Source organism: Oryzias melastigma, linkage group LG3, assembly GCF_002922805.2.
Source record: "Oryzias melastigma strain HK-1 linkage group LG3, ASM292280v2, whole genome shotgun sequence".
Lineage (NCBI taxonomy): Eukaryota > Metazoa > Chordata > Actinopteri > Beloniformes > Adrianichthyidae > Oryzias > Oryzias melastigma.
Window position 1 is genome coordinate 33,271,764 of NC_050514.1, and position 18,108 is coordinate 33,289,871.

The 18,108-nt window shown below is 40.7% G+C and overlaps 1 protein-coding gene across 5 annotated transcripts in view; it reads right to left on the minus strand.

Annotated features, from left to right (window-relative positions):
- Window positions 1-18,108, minus strand: part of dpy19l3 (dpy-19 like C-mannosyltransferase 3) — a 94,426-nt gene that overhangs the window by 33,077 nt on the left and 43,241 nt on the right. For all 5 annotated transcript variants that reach the window (XR_002921669.2, XM_024294981.2, XM_024294982.2 and 2 more), the window contains one exon: window positions 2,913-3,045. Coding sequence is in view for 4 of the 5 variants with exons in the window: in XM_024294981.2 (XP_024150749.1) it covers window positions 2,913-3,045 (133 nt within the window). In the remaining variant the exon portion in view is untranslated. The remainder of the gene's footprint in view (window positions 1-2,912; window positions 3,046-18,108) is intronic.

Here is an 18,108-nt window from a genome sequence, read left to right on the forward strand (position 1 = left end):
TCACACCAGCAGCTCAACGGTTTCTACGCTCCTCTTCCTCCGAATGGAACCATCCAGTGGATTTTGATCATTCGTTGTGTTCCCTATATGTTTAATTTTTGTCTGACAGAACTTACATACCGAATGACTGTACTCCAAAGCCAATTGGCTGTTAACACTGAAGTCGGGCCGGTCGATGCATCTAATAATGGATTTTAACCCCACCCCAACCTAGTTCGTCTACGACCTCGATATTCCTTGTAGGAACATCTGGGTACCTCGTCCAGGTCTTTCCTCGTAGATGTCCCGTATCCACACAGAAGTTGTAACTAAGTGCTGAAGACCAGAAGATCCATCAGATAAAACTAAAGAGGAAATATTTGGTAAAAACTCAACTTGTGTTTGGAGGATAAAGAACACTAAGTTGCATCTATCAGTTAATGCTAATAAAGTTGTATAACAAAGTCCTGAGGTTCATTTAGTCTCCCATAGCTGAGACAGACTGATAATGAAAACTACACACCTCTGTGGTCTTCTTACTGGGAGAACTGGAACAATTGTTGGCTGAATAAATACTCTTTTTCCCCACAGTACCAGGTGTTTGTGTGTTTTCTTTCTGCTCTGCTGTAATGACTAATTCATCTTTCCGGCTCTGTGACAGACGCTGCAGGAGTTCAGAGTTTGTCCATCGTCATCGTGTCCTCTTGTCGTTACATATTTCTCATCCGGTGACAGATGTTTGGTGAGTTTGTCCTCATTTCCTTCCTGGTCAGACTGGAACAGTTCCAAACTTGTTATTTTTCCTTTTTAACAAACGTGTTTGTTTCTCTGTCTCCTCTGGTTACTGCAGACACCAACTTGTTTGTTTGTTTGTCGTCTTACAAACATTTCTGTATTTTTGTGCAGGTGGTTCTGCTTGTGGTTTCTTTGGGATCTTTTCCCCTCCATTGTCACATTTTGCGTACTCAATATTGTACTGAAACTCCCTCCCTTTTATGGACCTGTCCAGGTGTAGCCTGCCGTAGGTGGGATAGGCTCCAGCAACTCTGTGACCCCAAAAGGGACTAAAAGAGTTTGGAAAATGGACAGTATTGAATTAAAAATCCTAATTACTAAAACTTTGAGAGTCTGTCTTTCTGTCTGAGACCTCCTCATGTGAACTGGTGCTGTGAAAACAAATTTAAATCGGCCGATCTGCTTAAAAACCCGGCGATGGCTTCACTTCTCTGCAGACTCCACCTGGGAGCTCAGGTAACGAGGAAGCAGCTCAAACGATGGTGCTACAGCGCAGCCTCAATAAAACACATAGAATAAGATCACTGTGGTGCCTGTGAACTCATCGCTGGTGTCTGACTCTCCTGTGGTCTCACGCTTCCAACACGTTTTTAAACTTCCTTGTTTCTCTCAGTTTTGCTCCTGCGTTAACGTCCCATCTGGATAAAATGTTCCAAAGCTTTACAGGATCCAAACAGAAAAAAAGACACCATGATAATATAAAACCTCCATGTGAGCAGAGCCTCAGCACCAAAACTCCAGCATTCCTCTGGACTGAACTGTGGCGTCTCGGTTCTTCTTCCTCATGAAGGATTCATGAGGAAGAAGAACCGTTTGAGCTGGAAGGAACGCCTGCAGAGCTTCACGCTCCAGCAGAAGAACAGGTGAAAGGAGTGGATGTCGCTCTTTAAGTAAAGAAGATTTTTAGGTTTAGAAAAACTCTAATTTCATTGGTGTTCAGATGAAGATAAAAACGAGTCTTATGAATATCCAAATGCTTAGAACCATCCCTTTGAAAGGCGTTTCTCCCGCTCAAACACACTCGGACTCCACAACGCGCCGTGCCTCGTCATGGATCATTAATGAGCGCCATGCCAGGCTCTGGCCTCGCCGCGGCCCAGCATGCATTGCTACCCGCTGGGAAGAAACCACAGGCTCAGCGGCCCAAGAGGAGACCCCACATTACTTCCTGCATGTTGCGATGAAGACACACGCAGAATGTTAAAGATGAACGGCAGAAATGCTGATTTGAACAACTTTGTTTTTCTCTCTGTCGTTTCTGAAAACACTAAGATAAAGAAAAAACATTTACAAATGTGGCAAAAAACAATGTTTCTTTTAATAAACTGTAGAATCTAAACGTCAGAACCTCAAACTTTTGAAGAAAAATTCAAAAACAGACATAATGTAGCTTGTGACAGCCTAGTTGGGATAGGCTCCAGCAACCCCATGTCAAGAGTAAGAGTTTGGCGGAGCACCAGAGGCTGCGGTTAAAGACTCCACCTTCATGTTTTGCTGTTTATTTCTGACAGCAAATGTGAGAAGCAGAGAAATGAAATGCCTGGAAGTAAACAGGAATGTGAAATTCCTGGGATCAGTTGGGAGATCTCTGGGATCAGTTGGGAGATCTCTGGGATCAGTTGGGAGATCTCTGGGTTCAGTTGGGAGATCTCTGTGATCAGTTGGGAGATCTCTGGGATCAGTTGGGAGACCGAATGCTGGTCGGCAGCCAGGAACCGAGAGTTCCAAATGAACCGCACCAGTTCCGGCTCCACGTTGAATCCTCCCGGTCACACATCACAAATCCGATCAGCAAACACAACGAGACGGTTTTGTTTCATTACACAAATGCCATCTGCTGCTTAAGTTTTATTTAATTATGTAATTATGTACAGGAGGTTATTTTTAATCCGGCATATTTGCACTGACAGCTCTGCTGCCTTCAGAGGAACACTTTGGACTTGAAGGGAAAGCATGAGAGTGTCCTTTTGATCATGCAGAATCAGAACTCTCCACCTCCTGATCATGCTGCTGCAGCGACACTCTGCATGTGGTCGCCCCGCTTCTGTCTCCACAGCAGTGATGGAGGCGGCAGCTCCGCCGCCCTCTCGATGACTTGCATCGATTGTTTCGGTGCGGCGGATGGACGGCGGCGGTACCTGTCTGGTTCGGTCCCGGAGGTCCTTGTCTTCGTAATGCGGGTGGTTGGTGAGGACCCTGCCTGTGCACAGCTTGATGCCGGCCAGAAGCTGCATGCTCCCTGCAAACACCGCCTGCTTGGGGGTCTTTGTGCTGTGGACAAACAGGAGAGGCTCGTCACTCACCTCCACTAACATCCCGATTATGTGATGCACAACTGGGCTCAAGATTAATTACAGATTGTTAGGAGGCTTCTAACTGAAAATAAAAGAAAGAGAGAAAGGCGGGCTGCCAGAGGAGGACGAGGAAGATGAAAAAGTTTGGGGGCTATTCAGCGGCGCATGTAGTCATTAGAAAACTTTGATTGGTCTTCTGTTCCATTTATTTTCTGGCTTTCTGAGATTTTCCAGTTCAAATATTTTTGCTTTATGAGCTGCTGCTATAATTGGAACAAACTGCTGCCATTAAAAAACAGAAAAAAAAAAAACAGGCTTCAAGGACATCAGCTGTTTACTAAAGAAAAAGCCTCGACTGAACAAATTCAATAAAAGAACAGATGTGGAGCACAGAGACCAGCATTTGTCAACGAGAGGAAGACGAACAACTGAACTTTAAAGGCTTTTCACTCAAAAAACATTAGAATTTAGCAATATGTGGTCTTTTGTCTGCAGTTTGAGTTATGAGGCCAGAGGTTGTAGGTAACGCTCCTTCTTCACCTCCTGAACACAGAGGAATGTGGCAGAAGATCCACATCATCATCTCTGACCAGGTTAGGTTGGACGATCGACGTGATCAGAAGATCGCAGGTTTGGTTCCCGCCTCGCCCACCCATGAGTCAAAGTGTCCCTGGGGAGTCCCTGACCCCACATCTCTCCTGATGGTCATAGGTCGGCGCCAGTGTTATAACTGACTGTAAAACACTTTGGGCCTAACAGAAAGGCGGAAAAGCGCTACACGAGTGTACGCCATTTAGCATTTGATGCACAAATGAGAAGCAGCACGTTTCCCTGGAACAGAGTGACTGGTTCCATTATACCAGCAGATGGACCCACAGAACAATACAGCAGGACGACTGGAGCAGAGGTGTAGAATCAAGCGGGAAAATGAGATGATTTAGTATTTTAACCTTTTTCTGAAACAAGCAGGCCCGTCCCCGCAGTCAAAATGCCAGTACGGGTTTATGACTGAGACCAGTTTATGGCTTTTTAATAATCCCTCCTCTCTGAATGATGATGAAAGGAGTCGAATGTGCTGGTAGACCTGAGGGAATACGGAATAATGCTGCATACATGAGCAGCAGCTGAATCCCAGCGCTCCTCTATAACACTGAGCAGTCGGCAGGGGGGAAGTTTGCCACCTGTCTGGGTGTTTCTGTTCCAGATAATACAGGATTTCTGCACCGAAGAATAAGAAAATTATTCGATAAACAGAAACAAGAAACCCTTAGAAACAGAGAAGCTCTCAGAATAATAACTATTCTCTTATTTGGTCGTAACTTTAACAATAAAGTGACACATAACAGGTCAGTTGGAACCAGATTTTTTTTAAATAAATTAAATTTAACTTAGATCATTGAAATAAGTTTGAAGGATTTCTGGGATCATAAGGTTTTGGAAAATACATCAGACAATCGAGACATCTTCACAACATAATATATGCATAAATACGTCTTTCTTGGAAAAAAAATACTGCACTCAATAATAAATCACATCTTCCTGAATAAATGAGGAATTTATGTGAATTTAATAGTATTTTCTTTGACCCTTTCTTGACACTGATCGTTTTATCTTTTCGGCTAAAATGTTTAGACGGTGGAAACGTCCGACTCAACAGTCAGAAAACAGGCTGTAAGAACTGATTTTAACAATAAGAATGTCATCATCCTCCGAGAAGATTCTTTTCTACAACTACTAAAGTAAACAACATTGACTGAAATAAACTGCATTAGATTTTAATTTAATAAAAGTTTTTTTTTTATTATTATTGCTTTGAGTAAATAAAGAATTGATGTTTAGTTTCTGGCTAGAATCCAGTCACATTGAATCAAATCTAGAGAACTGAAACCTGTTTACGGTTTAAGTTGCTTATCGTCCTTTGACCTCAAAAATTCCACATTTAAGTCATTATGTGCAGTGATGGACTGATGCATTTTTGGTGGAATTTTAATTCTGTGTGGCCATCATGAACTTTCGGTGTCCTGAAAACTTCAGACCATGACACTCGAATCACTAATCAGTCAACTATTATAAAATCCGGCGGTTAAGGACAGTCCATCTGCTACAGTAGATCTCAACCTTTTTACGTCGTATTCCACATGAAGCTTGTTTGTCATACCTATTGACTGTGTATGAGAACTGGACTGAGTGACCCCTCATTCTGACATTCCATACAGGAAGTACCTCCTGGTTCCAAGAAGCCAAAACCCCATAGACTATAGAGAAATAAACAGCAGTCCTTCTATTGGCCAGAATGACCATTCTTGCTCCGATACTTTTTTTAACATCTTCTCAATAATCCTCATTTCTTTCATTAGATTGTTTACGTAGTTATTCAAGTTATAAACTGACCAATCAGAAGCCTCAATACAAGTAGGTGGAGCCTGCTAGCTTTTACGACCAGCATTCAAAAGGTTTGATTGGCAGATTTCCTGTAGCCCAATTTCAAAGAAAGGGGTGTGAACTTCCAACAAGCTCAGTCCTGATTGGTGAGAGTGGTTGCCATAGAGACAATGACTCAGACTAACTTGGACCAATCGCTGCTTCCTGACGACGTGTGGCTCCAACATGGCAGTGACTGTATCCTCAAAAACAGTGACTGAATGGATTTGATGTGGTTGGAGCCGGAGGTAAACCATTTAGTATGGATGATGTCACACTCACTCAGTCCAGTTCTCAGATACAGTCAATATACTCAGATTTTTAATTCTGTCATTGGAAACCTTCATGTTCTGGTACTCGTTAAGATGCAGTAAGGCTCCACTTCCAGCTGACGGACAGGACACAGAGGTTTAGCAGCTTTTGTGTTCTGGGACTGCTGCTTCTCTTGTGTTTAGACCACATTTTATGGTAATAAATAGAAAGAATACTGTAATATGGGCACTCTTCCACATCTCCCCCAATGATGTGCCCAAGTACCCCAAGCGGTACATCACTTCTTGGCAGATCGCTGGTCTGCAGTCTTAATAAGTTGCCAAAAAGTTCTTTGCAAAGATGTGATAATATTCAAAATGCCAACTTTAACTTTGTTTTGCTTTAATTGTGTATCCTCTGAGGGAAACCAACAATCTGCTCAATGAATATAAAAAAGAAAGAATCATTAAAAGAGAACACAATCCCTTCATTAGTCCTTTATGACGATTGTTTCAGACTTCGTTTGGAAGCAGAAGTTGGTCTCATCTCCATAAACCCACAACAACCATCATGACCACCAAAACGGAAGGACCTGGGTCATTGTTTTCAAAGTTTATGTCATGCTCCCCAAACACAGATTTGAACTTCAGCTGATTTACATTCATACTCCAAACACCACATATTTCTTCTGTAAAACAGCCTATTGTTAAAGTCATTTTTTGGACCAAGCGGGCGAGTGAAGAAGCTTTTAATCAGTGCACGGCAGTGAGCACAGAGACATACCCCCCTGGTAACTGCAGTAAAACGTGTTGGGGAGGAACACAACAGTGAGTCCTAACAAGCAAATCCCACTGATTTCTAAATGCCTTATTAGCAGGAATAAGAAGTGCTGCATGATAATACGACCAGTGAAGGAAGAATACTGTTTATCCATGGATTGGAAGGAAAGGTTAAGAAAACAAGTTTGAGAAACATTTAGGGGCCAAAATATGGTATTAAAGTCTCTCCGTCTGCATCCATTTTTTCTGCATAAATCTTTTAGAGCTTGGATGGAAGACATTAAAACATGAGTGGACTTTTGTTTCTTTGAGAGCATTTCCAGTTTTATTTTAATTTAACGACATTATAAAAACCTGAATGGGATGGCGACCTGTCAGTGTCCAGGGCGCACCCGCATCGCTGCTGTGACGCCGTCAATGTGCAACTTTGTAGTTCTTTACAGAATTAACACAAAAAAAGCACAACTCTTATGTATTATATAATGGATAAAGCCTCATGAGGAGTTTGTTATCATACATTAATGGGGTGTGTGGAGGGCTGACACTAAACTTGTATATTATGGCATTAATACGTAGTTTGTGGTCAGTTTTTGGATTGCTCAGAATAGTGTTCCTACTGTTATTATTTGTTAAATTAGAACAATCTGGACCGGATGTTTTGTTTTCTTGTTTTTATTGTTGTTCGAGATTGCAAACAACCCCCCTGGTGGCGTAAAAGTAAAGGTTTGAATTCTGTTGTAATAAAAAACTTCATTAAGCCACTTTTGCTGTTGTACTCTGATCATTTACTGCATCACAAAGTCACAAATTCAGATGAAAATACCTCAAAATGAGCTTTTTTCACAGCTATTATTACGTGTGATTAAAAACAGATTAATCATGATTCATGAAGGAACTTATTATGGACCATTATTTTAATGGTTTGTTCATTTAAGGGTAAAAAAACACTCCAAGTGTATTAAGGCTCATGAAAAATACTACTTAAGCTGAAAGAATTGACAGCTTTAAGTTTGTAAAATACATTCTTAAGGTTTTTACTATACGTTTTTTTTTAATTCTCTCTTCTTAATTTTGTTTTCTTCTGTCCCATTTAGAGATGGACCTGCTGTGTTTGGATCTTTGTTCTGGTTCAAAGCTCTGGAGCTCATCTGATGATCGCCTTCAGGAGTTTAAGTGGAAAACAGAATTCATGTTTTAGTTTTTAAAAAGTTGCCCAGGTTCTGTCACAAATCTATCTGTTTAAGAAAGTCAGAAAATGTTGAGTTTTCCCAGATAATTCACAATCTAAGTTCAAAGTGGCTGAAAAGAAAACTCGGATGTCCCAGCATTCTAGCAGCACTTGAACGCGTCACTTATGGATCTTGGAGACGTGAAAGTCTCACATCAGGTTTGTGCGTAAATGTGGTTTTGAGTGTGCGTTTCAGGTGATTCATGCGTACTTGTGTTTGTAATTAGTTTTTCTGTCATTTAAAGTTGTGCGTGTGTAAATTATATTTATACAGTTAAGCAGAAAATGTATTGTATGAGCACAAATCAATAGTGAAACACACACACATTCAAAGCTGCACACGAACACAACATACAAGTTATCAAGAACTAGTAAAGTTACATTACCTGTGATAATGCTGGTGTGAATGCTTTTGCTGAAAGTAGTTTCTGAAAATGCTGAAGCTTTTTGCTGAAAATGGTGACGGAATTTACTTTAATTGCTAAAGGGTTTTGCTGAAAATGCGAAAGCTATTTGCAAAATGTTAAGTTTGCTAAAAGACTGCAAATGTTGTTAAGGAACTATGAAAGAGCGCTGAAGTTGACCTACAGTTCTGAAAAATTTGTAGTACAATAGCTTACATATCACTAAAATGTGGCAAATTCCAAAAAAAATATTTAGGTTGGTGCTCAAACCTTAGAAGATGCCAAGTTAGCCAAAAAAGCTAGCTCATTGCTTAAATATTAGCCTACCTCCAAAATATCCCCAAATTCCTCAGTAAACCGAATCAGTCAAAAACGTTAGCCTGTTGCTAAAATAGAAGCTAAACTCCAATTATTACTATAAAGGATGAAAACATAACCCATAAATATATTCAAATTCTTTTAGATGATCTACTTAAAGTTTGACATTTGGAGACTTCATTCATATTTTGCTCAATACTTCAAAAACTTTACAGTTTATAAATAAAAGTACAAGCAGTAATTTTCTGAACAAGCTGAATGTTTTGATACCAAGATTACTGAAGTCGCTGAAAGTGTGATTAAGTTCTTACGTGCCGAGAAACGTTCACAAAGAGGCAGGAGAATCCTGCTGCGGACACCAATCAGATGATGAGATTATTTTCTCACCATGCAACCTGAAGCATCACACTGGATCACATTTATCCACGACGCAAACATTCTGTTTTTGGAGACATCGACTGCAAATCTGATGCAGACGGCGTCTTTCATCGAACAAACATACTTCCCCAAACAAAAGTGTGCTGAAACACTGGAATTATGACTGAATGGCTTTGCTGCCTTGCATCTGTTTGCATCACGGAGTCGGAGCGATGGCGGTCAGAGCGACGGCGGTCGGAGCGATGACGGTCACGTCTGCCTGACATGCCAGTGACATGAGTGACTGATGACCTCACAGCTATTCCAGGGTTTGCTCGTCCCTCAAATAGTTCTTCAAAGTTCTAAAAGATGTTTTGTTTCATTATCCTGATCCGGCGAGATTGTGAAGAAGAGGGCGGAGCCACGTCTGGCTGGCTGATGAAGGTCCAACATCTCAGGATTCTGAGCTCAAAGCTGTTTTTGGTTCTTGGAGCATCAGTCCGTGCAGGATGGGGTCACTTGTTTGATAGAACGGAGCGATCTAAGAGAACGTTCTGTTCAGAGCTGAACGTTCTCTTTGACACCTTCATTTAACCCTTCACTTCTCAGAGATCAGAAAACAAAACCAAAACGGGAAAAGCTGAGAGAACTCTGACATTTTGACACGTCCCTGCGGTCGGTGACAGCTCTGCTGCAGGTTGAGCTTTGTTGCTGTGATTTCTGCCTCATGCGTCGACATGGCAGCAGCCACAGTAAACAATGCAGGCTGTCATGCTGGGATCGAGAGGCCAAACGCCCGGAGGTGTCACACCATTGGCTCACAATAAAGAAAAGATTCCCGCGCTCTTGACTTCACCGTGGAAGTCGAGAGGAAAAACAGAGTGAATTCTAAGAAACACTCAGGACAGAATGAAACAGGAGTCGACTCCTAGCAGGTTCTGCAGTCCTGAGACCGGCTTCAGCTGTTCAAGGAAAATCTCTTTTATTTAGCATTTCAATCAGATTTAACTGTTTTCATGAGGCTGTTTGGTGGGAATTTAATATACATTTAATAAAAATGTATTTTTTCTTCTGAATATTTTCTACAACAGGAAAGAAAAAAACTGTCAGCTCTTAATGAGAAAAGTTGGAGACAGTTGTTAGATATAACTAATTAGCTGATAATCACAACAGGTTGCCTCCTTTGTATCGACATATTTAGATCATTTCATGCAGATATTTTAACTCCAATTCATCACTCTAGTCAGGAGATAAAAAACAAAGTCTTTAATTTGTCAAATTTAACCTGATTTAATCACAAAGAGTTTTAAACACAGATTTGTGCGACCACTAGTGGTTGTTGTGGGAAAAAATGATTTTTAGATGAACTGATTATGATCCATACATGATTCTGAATGGTTTAATGAATTTTAAATAATGGATAATCAAAACATTTATATGGTTTAAAGCAAAAGAATTAAACACAAACATTTTTATCTTTTTGAAGAGCACACAAACATGGCTGACCTTCCAGATCTCTTGACCCAACCGGCCCAGACTTCACTTACAGCGACCGTCTGGAAGCGTTTGGGCCTTCACAGAGTCAGGGGTCGCCTGGGTAAAAGTCACGCTGTGTAAGTTCTGTCGCACCAAAATGTAATTTATGTTCTAACACAAACGAACAAATGAGTGAAATCACAACCTGCTAGACTGGGTTTATTTGGAGCATTAAAGCTGGTCTCATGATAAAATAACTTTATCTTATTTAAGGTTGTTGAGTTCATGGAACATTATTCCCTTTTTTTGGTTATCAAACTAGATATTATTCATGTCAGAAACTCTAATGTTCTCATTAAAGGTTAAACAAGTTTATCTCGTCTTTATTTAAAAATGTACTTTGGGGAGAAAAGTCGGTCTATTGGTCTAGTCTAGGGGTCTGGACCTGCAGCTCCTCTTTACCCTCCATTACGACTGAAACTTTATTCAAATCATTCATAAAGAGTTGAAGGACGGTACGAATCGTTCAGCGAGGATCCCGACAACAAGAGCCGTAATTCTCCCACAATCCTTTGCAGTTTATCAACGTCATACTGACACATTTCAGCTTCATTTATCACAGGAAATCAATTTATCGTCAGTAAGAACAACCAGAATTAAAGCTACGTTAAGTTCTAATCCACTGGATTATAAAGCAGGTGTTTTTTTTTTTTAACAAATTCAAGGATTTAGAGAGTTCCTCCTGGTTTTAATATACAGTAGGGGTCACTTCATGAGCTCCGATTTAGATTTTGTTGGTTATATTTATGATTTTGTGGCTGAAACGCACCAGAAACAGTCAAGTAACGTTTTTTTATTTTTTTAAATAAGTGATGATTTTACACCTAATACTGCATTTGCTGCAATGACATGATGCTATGGAGAAGAATGTCTTTTATTTAGAAAGGAAGTCATACAAAGCTCTGTCAAAAGTTATAAACTTTTTCCTTTTTTCTTAAAAACACATTTTCTCTTCATGTTTTTATGCCAAACAAAAAAGCAGACAAAGTTTATTTAAATGTCCCATGTAGCAAAAACATAAACATAAATCATTTTCTTATTTCTCTAAAGACGTCGTGGCTCCTGCTGAGCTTTGGTTGGTGAGAAATCGATCCAAACGGCTCTTTAACTGTTGATGGTTGTAGACCTGCGATCTAGTGTCTTGTGGTGAAGAGAAACACTTTTAAAAATGCAGATCTGAGATGCATTTATAATTGTTTCAGAATTGCCTCCTGAATCGTAACTGAATCGAATCGTGAGATGCCTCAGGATCCCAACCTCCAGCGACCACTAAGAAGCACGGCGGAGGAAGGCTCATGGTTTGGGCTTAATTAGTAACATTATACATGAACATTAGGTTAGTAGAGTCAGTAGATTGGCCGAAGTGTTAAAGACAGAAACAAATCTAAAACAAATAAATATTTAGGACAATAAGTTGATGGAGCTTTTACTGAATTAATCAAAATGCAGCATTAAAGCAGCTCGTCTGATAATAACTCCTTATAACTCATGAAACAGGTGTTTTTTATATTTTTTTCTATCTCAGCTTCTTTCAAAATTCTGTAAAATCACCAATAAAAAAAGGAAAAAAAGCTTATTTCGAATGTGTTGATCTAATCGAGTTTTATTTTTCATTAATTTGGATAAAAGTCCACTAAGTGACTGAATGTAAATCTCTTACATGATGGCCACTCTATAGAATTCAGTTCTATGTTTTCCTACTGACGGAGCAGCTGACTCCAACGTTGTATAAGTGACAGTAGAAGCTACACTCAGGTGGAACCGGCTCCCAGAGACCCCTCTACCTTCAAGGCTGGACCTCTATTTCTCTTTTGATAAATATTCTAGCTGCTCAGGTTAACCTGATCCACGTTTCAGTGAAGCTCAGTGACCCTCCTCTTGGCTCCGGTTAGGCCACTGCAGCTTTCTTTCCCTCTTCGTGTGTCTGTTTGTGTTTCCTGCCGTCTTCAACTCCAACCATCATTCCTGGTTCCTTTACAGGTTCTCTGTTTCTTCCTAAAGAGTCATTTCTGTTTTCTGTGGGATCAGGAAGCAGCTTGTACCAAAAACAGCCTCTGCACAGACAGGTTCCTCTGAAGCTTTTATTCTAAACTAGTACAGTATAATTGTTTGTATATGTCAATGGTCTGAAACCTTTAACACTTGAAGAGGATCGATTCTCACTGACCACGACCCAGAAGGAGCCACACAACCTTCAGTAGAAGACTTTGTATTATCTTATTGTTATTTTGGTGAGAAATATAAATAAACTATGTGTTTGGGCATAAACAAAACAAACTTTAAGACAACATTGACCCCCCCCGCCCCAACCTTTTAACAGAGGTTCACAAGACTTCCTTTCAAAATAAAAGACTTCCTGTTTTCACAGATTCATCAATTTTGATGGTTAGCAGTGTAATGTCAGGAATGAAGAAAAAAGAAAATAAAAATATATATATATGTTTATATTACGTTTGTGGTGCTTCTTAGCCAGAAATTCATAAATTTTACTTTCCAAAATTACCGGTAAAACAGATTTACTTGACTGTATTTTTTGAACCATGAGGCACAGTTAAAACACTGGAATTTGTCCAAATGTTTAGTTCTCGATTATCAAACATTACTGCTACTGCGCTTTGGAGACTGGCGGAGTGATACGTTACTTTACTTTACAGAAACTTTTTTAAACTAAAATCTTTGTATTTTTCTTTTATCAATGATCCAGAATGGAGGGGTGAAAGAGCCTATTTATGCAGGCATAAGGACGTTTTCGATGCCTGTATTTAACACAATAAGATGGCGCTTTGAACGGGCTAAAACGGCGTTTTGGACGCGATAAAACGCAGCTTTGTACATCCGTCTTGGGACAACTTCAGACTATGATGGTACAGAATAAACGCCATTTTCTGACCGTAATTGTCACAGTTCTCAGAGTCAGTGAACGCACCAGGACTGAAGTTACCACCCTCATCAATTTAGATTGGTCCTCGTGTTAGCCCCGCCCCAATACGCCACAACAAGGCCAAAAGTTTGAAAATGTAAAAAAAAGTTTGAATTGGAAAAAAAGTTTTGAGATTCTAATTTTGAGTTTTGAAGCCTAAAAAACAGAACATTTGAAGCTGAAAATAATGAAGTTTACTTTTTTTTTTTTTTTTGGCGAACACCAATTTTTTTCAAATGTGTTTTATTTTGGTTTCAAATAATATTGGCCCAACTTAGCTCCATAAACGCCGTCTTTCTCCGCCCACAGATGTCAAAAGTCATTCTGCACTTGAGCAGTTCCTCCGTGAGCAGAGACAGAGTCCTGAGATCAAATGAGGGACCAGCTCGTGCACGTGGAGGTAGACGACCTCCGACTGTTTCTGCTCGCGGGGGATCCAACACGAGCGTGCAGGAGCAGAGAAGAACTCCGAGTCTGAATTATCTGAGGAATGTTTGAGCATTCGCAGGGATGTCTTATTTCTGCGTGGAGTTTTGACTCATTGTTGTTTAATTTAACTAATTGTATTATCAAAAACGGCCGAGATAGTTTCAGAAAATGACTGTAAATGCCTTTAGCGTTTGATGCTATTTACTTTTCCAATATATTTGTTGCATTTCTTTGAAATAAAAATGGTTAATTCAACCATTTCATGTTGTTGTTGCATTAATTGTGTTTTGAATTCTATTTTCTTCGCTGGAGGCAAACCCAGCAGTTTGGTAATGTCACTGAAGTGGTGCTTACGAAGTTCTTCTTTTTTATAAGGTAATACCATATAGAGAGGTAAAATGTGGAGGAATATTTACGGTATTAAAATCTAAATACTGTCCCAGCCTAGTCCGTTTGCATTTACCCAACTTTCAAACCAGCGTTTTACCAGGTTCACTGCACCATCTCTTCCATTTCCAGCCATGAAAACAAAAGGTTAAACTTCCTTCTCGTAGGTTTTCATTCATCCGATGACCTTTGACTGCGTTTTTGTCAGTGTCTGGACTTCTCTTTCGCTGCCTCCAGCTAATCCTCATTCCGCGCTCTTCTCTCCTGCTTCTTGTTGACTGGATGTACAAACACGCCGGCGTTCCGCTCAAAAAAAGTGCTGACATGTTCCCGCTCTGAGTGGATTTCCATGCTGAGTAGCCAGATGAACCTCCTGAATCTGCAGCAAAACTGCTGTCAAAGCTCTCATTAATAATTTCCACTGCAGATTCATAATTCTCCAAAGCATACTGTGTGTTTTGACCCAGGGGATGGGATGGATTGGGTAACGGTTGGAGTGCGAACGGAAAAAAAGCAATCTTTCAAAATAAAATAAAGATTACATTAGAATTCTGAGATGAGATTCATAGCAGAATTATATTAACTTCAGGAATCTGTGTGATGAGTCTTCCTGTCACTTTCTCACATGAAACGCTGGTATGAGGGCTGTATTTCTGAGCCGTGAAACTGACACCCAACACCAACTGTAACCTTCCAAGAGTTAGATTTCAAAATGACAGGAACCCAAACCGAAAAGTGCTGTGAGCTTCCAGCGTCCTGCAGAGACGGCGCTAAACCGGCGCTACACCGGGGCTAAACCGGCGCTAAACCGGCGCTACACCAGGGCTAAACCGGGGCCGTCTAGGAGTCGGGCACTTTTATGAAACACGAGCCGAGTGCGCTCCTTCCTGTGATGCACCTTTAATGAACCCACAGCCTTGAGCCCCCCCCCCGACAACATGAGAGCGCAAATGTAAAAAGGCGAGGAGATGAATTACCTTCAGGAAAAAGAGCAAACGCGTCGCCGCGGTCTCAGTTTGTGAAAAGTCACACGTCTAATGCAGAACAGGAAGTTTAAGAAACAGCCATTGATTTATTGATTCTAAGAAGATGCAGCTGTCAAAACCTGACTTCTGTCTATTGTGAATTAACAGGATTCTGGTCTCAAACAAAAGCAAGAATACATCAACAGTTCCTGCAAGAGCTTGTTATCACTTCTGTATCCAAAAACTGCTCATCGCTTAGCCCCTCCCACAGGCCAGTTACACCAACATTTCCTCTCTAAATTTCTATCTTTGCATTACAAATATAATTCAGAAAACATTCAAACATCAGTGACTTCCTTTACAAGACGTTCTGGGAGCAGACGAATGAGTCCTGGGTCTTCATGACCAGATCACCTGTGCTGGTCCTGATACCTTTCCTGTTATTGGACAAGCTGAACATGAGCTCTATGAAGCATGACTGCTATTGGCCGACACCTTCTAAGATCAGGAAGTTCCACGAGGATGACAGTGGGTCAGAAGTCACGTTCACCAGTCCCTAAAAGCTGCGAGGCATTCCGTCTTTGACTGAGTTCCACTGTCTGTGAGGCTCTGAGAAGATCTTCTCCATGAATCTTAAATCAGATCCTTTGAGCAGAAGTCCGATTCCGGCTCCATTTTCCCTCAACAGCAGTCAATCCCACAATCTTCCCCCAAGATACCAAAACTCCTCCACCTTAACACTCCGCCCACCCAGAGAGGACTTTGTCCTCGTTAACATAAACCAACATTAGATATATTATGTGAATTTATTAATATTAGACAGATTCATTTTACATTATAATAATACAAATCCTGCTGAATAGTTGGTTGTGATTTTCCAAAAGTGCATTGCATGGACTGGAAGATGACCACGCCCCTTCAAGTTGGGGTGACAACGAGCTCCATGACAACACGCCAACGGAGATGAAAGCGGGAAACATAAAAGAAAAAAAGTGTCCAATGCACTCTCAGCAAGGCAGAGCTTGTGATATACGGCAGTGATAAACGAACACCTGAGGAGGAAGCACGATGTGACTGACTATGATAATGATGAAGAGTAATCCTTGTCTAGGTAAGCTAAGCTAGCATTAGCACAAAGTTATTAGATAAATGTTTTCTGTGCATCGTTGCAGTCTAGACCCCATCAGAGTGAATCTCTCTGCTGAAGGAACATCTGCTCTCTAAAGAGATCAAGTCTTTCTGCAGACGTGGAGAAATCATCACTTGAACATCGTACAGTTTGGAATTCTAGAGTCAGAGTGTAGAGAAGCTGAATACAGTTGTTACAAAATGCACTTTAGTTCTATTTGAGTCAGTGAGACTGAAACTTTATCTGTAGTGACAAATACTTTCTTTGTTTCAGATGCCGACCTCATTTGATTTAAGTCTAGTTTTAATGCCAGAAACTAATGAAGGACAGAAGCTGCAGGATTCAGTAAAGCTTTAATAAACCATCGTCTTCAAGTTTAAAGCTAATGATGGTTAAGATTTGTGTTTTATATCCAGTTTACGATTGATCCGATTAGTCGACTATTTAAATAATTGTTTGTTTGAATTTACATATGGTATAAGGAGATGGCAAAGATAATATGAGGCCTGGTGAAGAGCTGTAAGAAGCAGAAATCAAATTTTAAAATCAATCCTAATATTAATGGGGAATTCTAACCTAAATTATGTAAAGCTCAAATGAGTGAAAAGGGTTTATGGATCTGCAACACAGATTTGATTGAAAATGTCTGTTGAAAATGTGTGGTGGGAGGAGCTTAACAATTCTTTTCAGATCCTTAGATTTAGACGGGGTGGTGAAATGTGAGCGACTTTCTTGTGTGTCTGTAGAAAATACTGAGAAAAAAGAGAAAAAATCAACATTCAGGCTGCTTTGTCACATGCCACTCAGAGCATTTTATAGTCAAACTCTATGAAACAAATCAATATTTTATTTTTTTAATTAAACTTTGAGGCTATCATAAGCCTCACTAAAGAATGGATGAATTCTGTGTTTTATTCTGATATTTTTGTCTCTTATAAAACATAAAAAGGACATTACTTCCCTAACAGCTTTGCTGAGATGGACCAGCTGCTCACACTCTCCATTTGCATGGATCGGTCCGTGCTCCGTCGCTCATTATTGAACAGCCAGACGATCCTTTGGAGCTTTGGATGCTGCAGTAAATAACCCCAGTCTAGAGACTGCAGTGTGACTCCAGCCGCCTTCTCCGTGTTAACGCTGTCATCTGGATTGTAATTAGCGCAGCAGCAAGAGGCTTAGCGCTCCACCCCGCTCTCAGCACCAATCAAGGTGGCGGTTAGGCAGCCCCTAATCCTCAGAGCCTGCTGGGATTAGATACGGAGGGGAGGGAATCCGGGTCGCACACACAATCCAGACCCCTCCTCTGATGTTCCTCCTTTACACGCCATTGTGCCGTCTGTCTAATTAGATCAGCGCTAAATGCATCACTTCTGCGGTTCATCCTTGTTCGGGGGGGCGGGGCCTTCTCCAGATGTGAGGGGTTTGAGGCTGACCCCCACGGATGGATGGACGGTCAACAGTCCACCACGGGACAGACAAGCATTTAGAAGAGTGTCCTTCTGGACTGAGAGGAGAATCCGCGCAGCAGAAACTAATTCGGATTATTTTGGTTATTTCAGCAACAATCAAACGTTTCCTCTGAAAACTTTTCATACTAACTCTTTATTTTGAAATGAACCAAATGATTTCTTCTCATTTCAAGTTTCAGCTTCACTCCAGTCCAATCAAGAAAATCCCATTTGTTTCTTGTTTTTTGAGATAAAGCTGAAATGCAGTTTTGTCATCTCCAGAAACGTCAGGCTGCTTTAGATAAATGTTACAGGAGAGGCTTTAAAGGCCGCTGATCCTAATCCGCTGATCCTAATCCGCTGTTCCTGTTCCGCTGATCCTGTTCCTGTTCCGTGTTCCTGTTCCCCTGTTCCTGTTCCGCTGTTCCTGTTCCTGCTCCGCTGATCATGTTCCTGTTCCTGTTCCC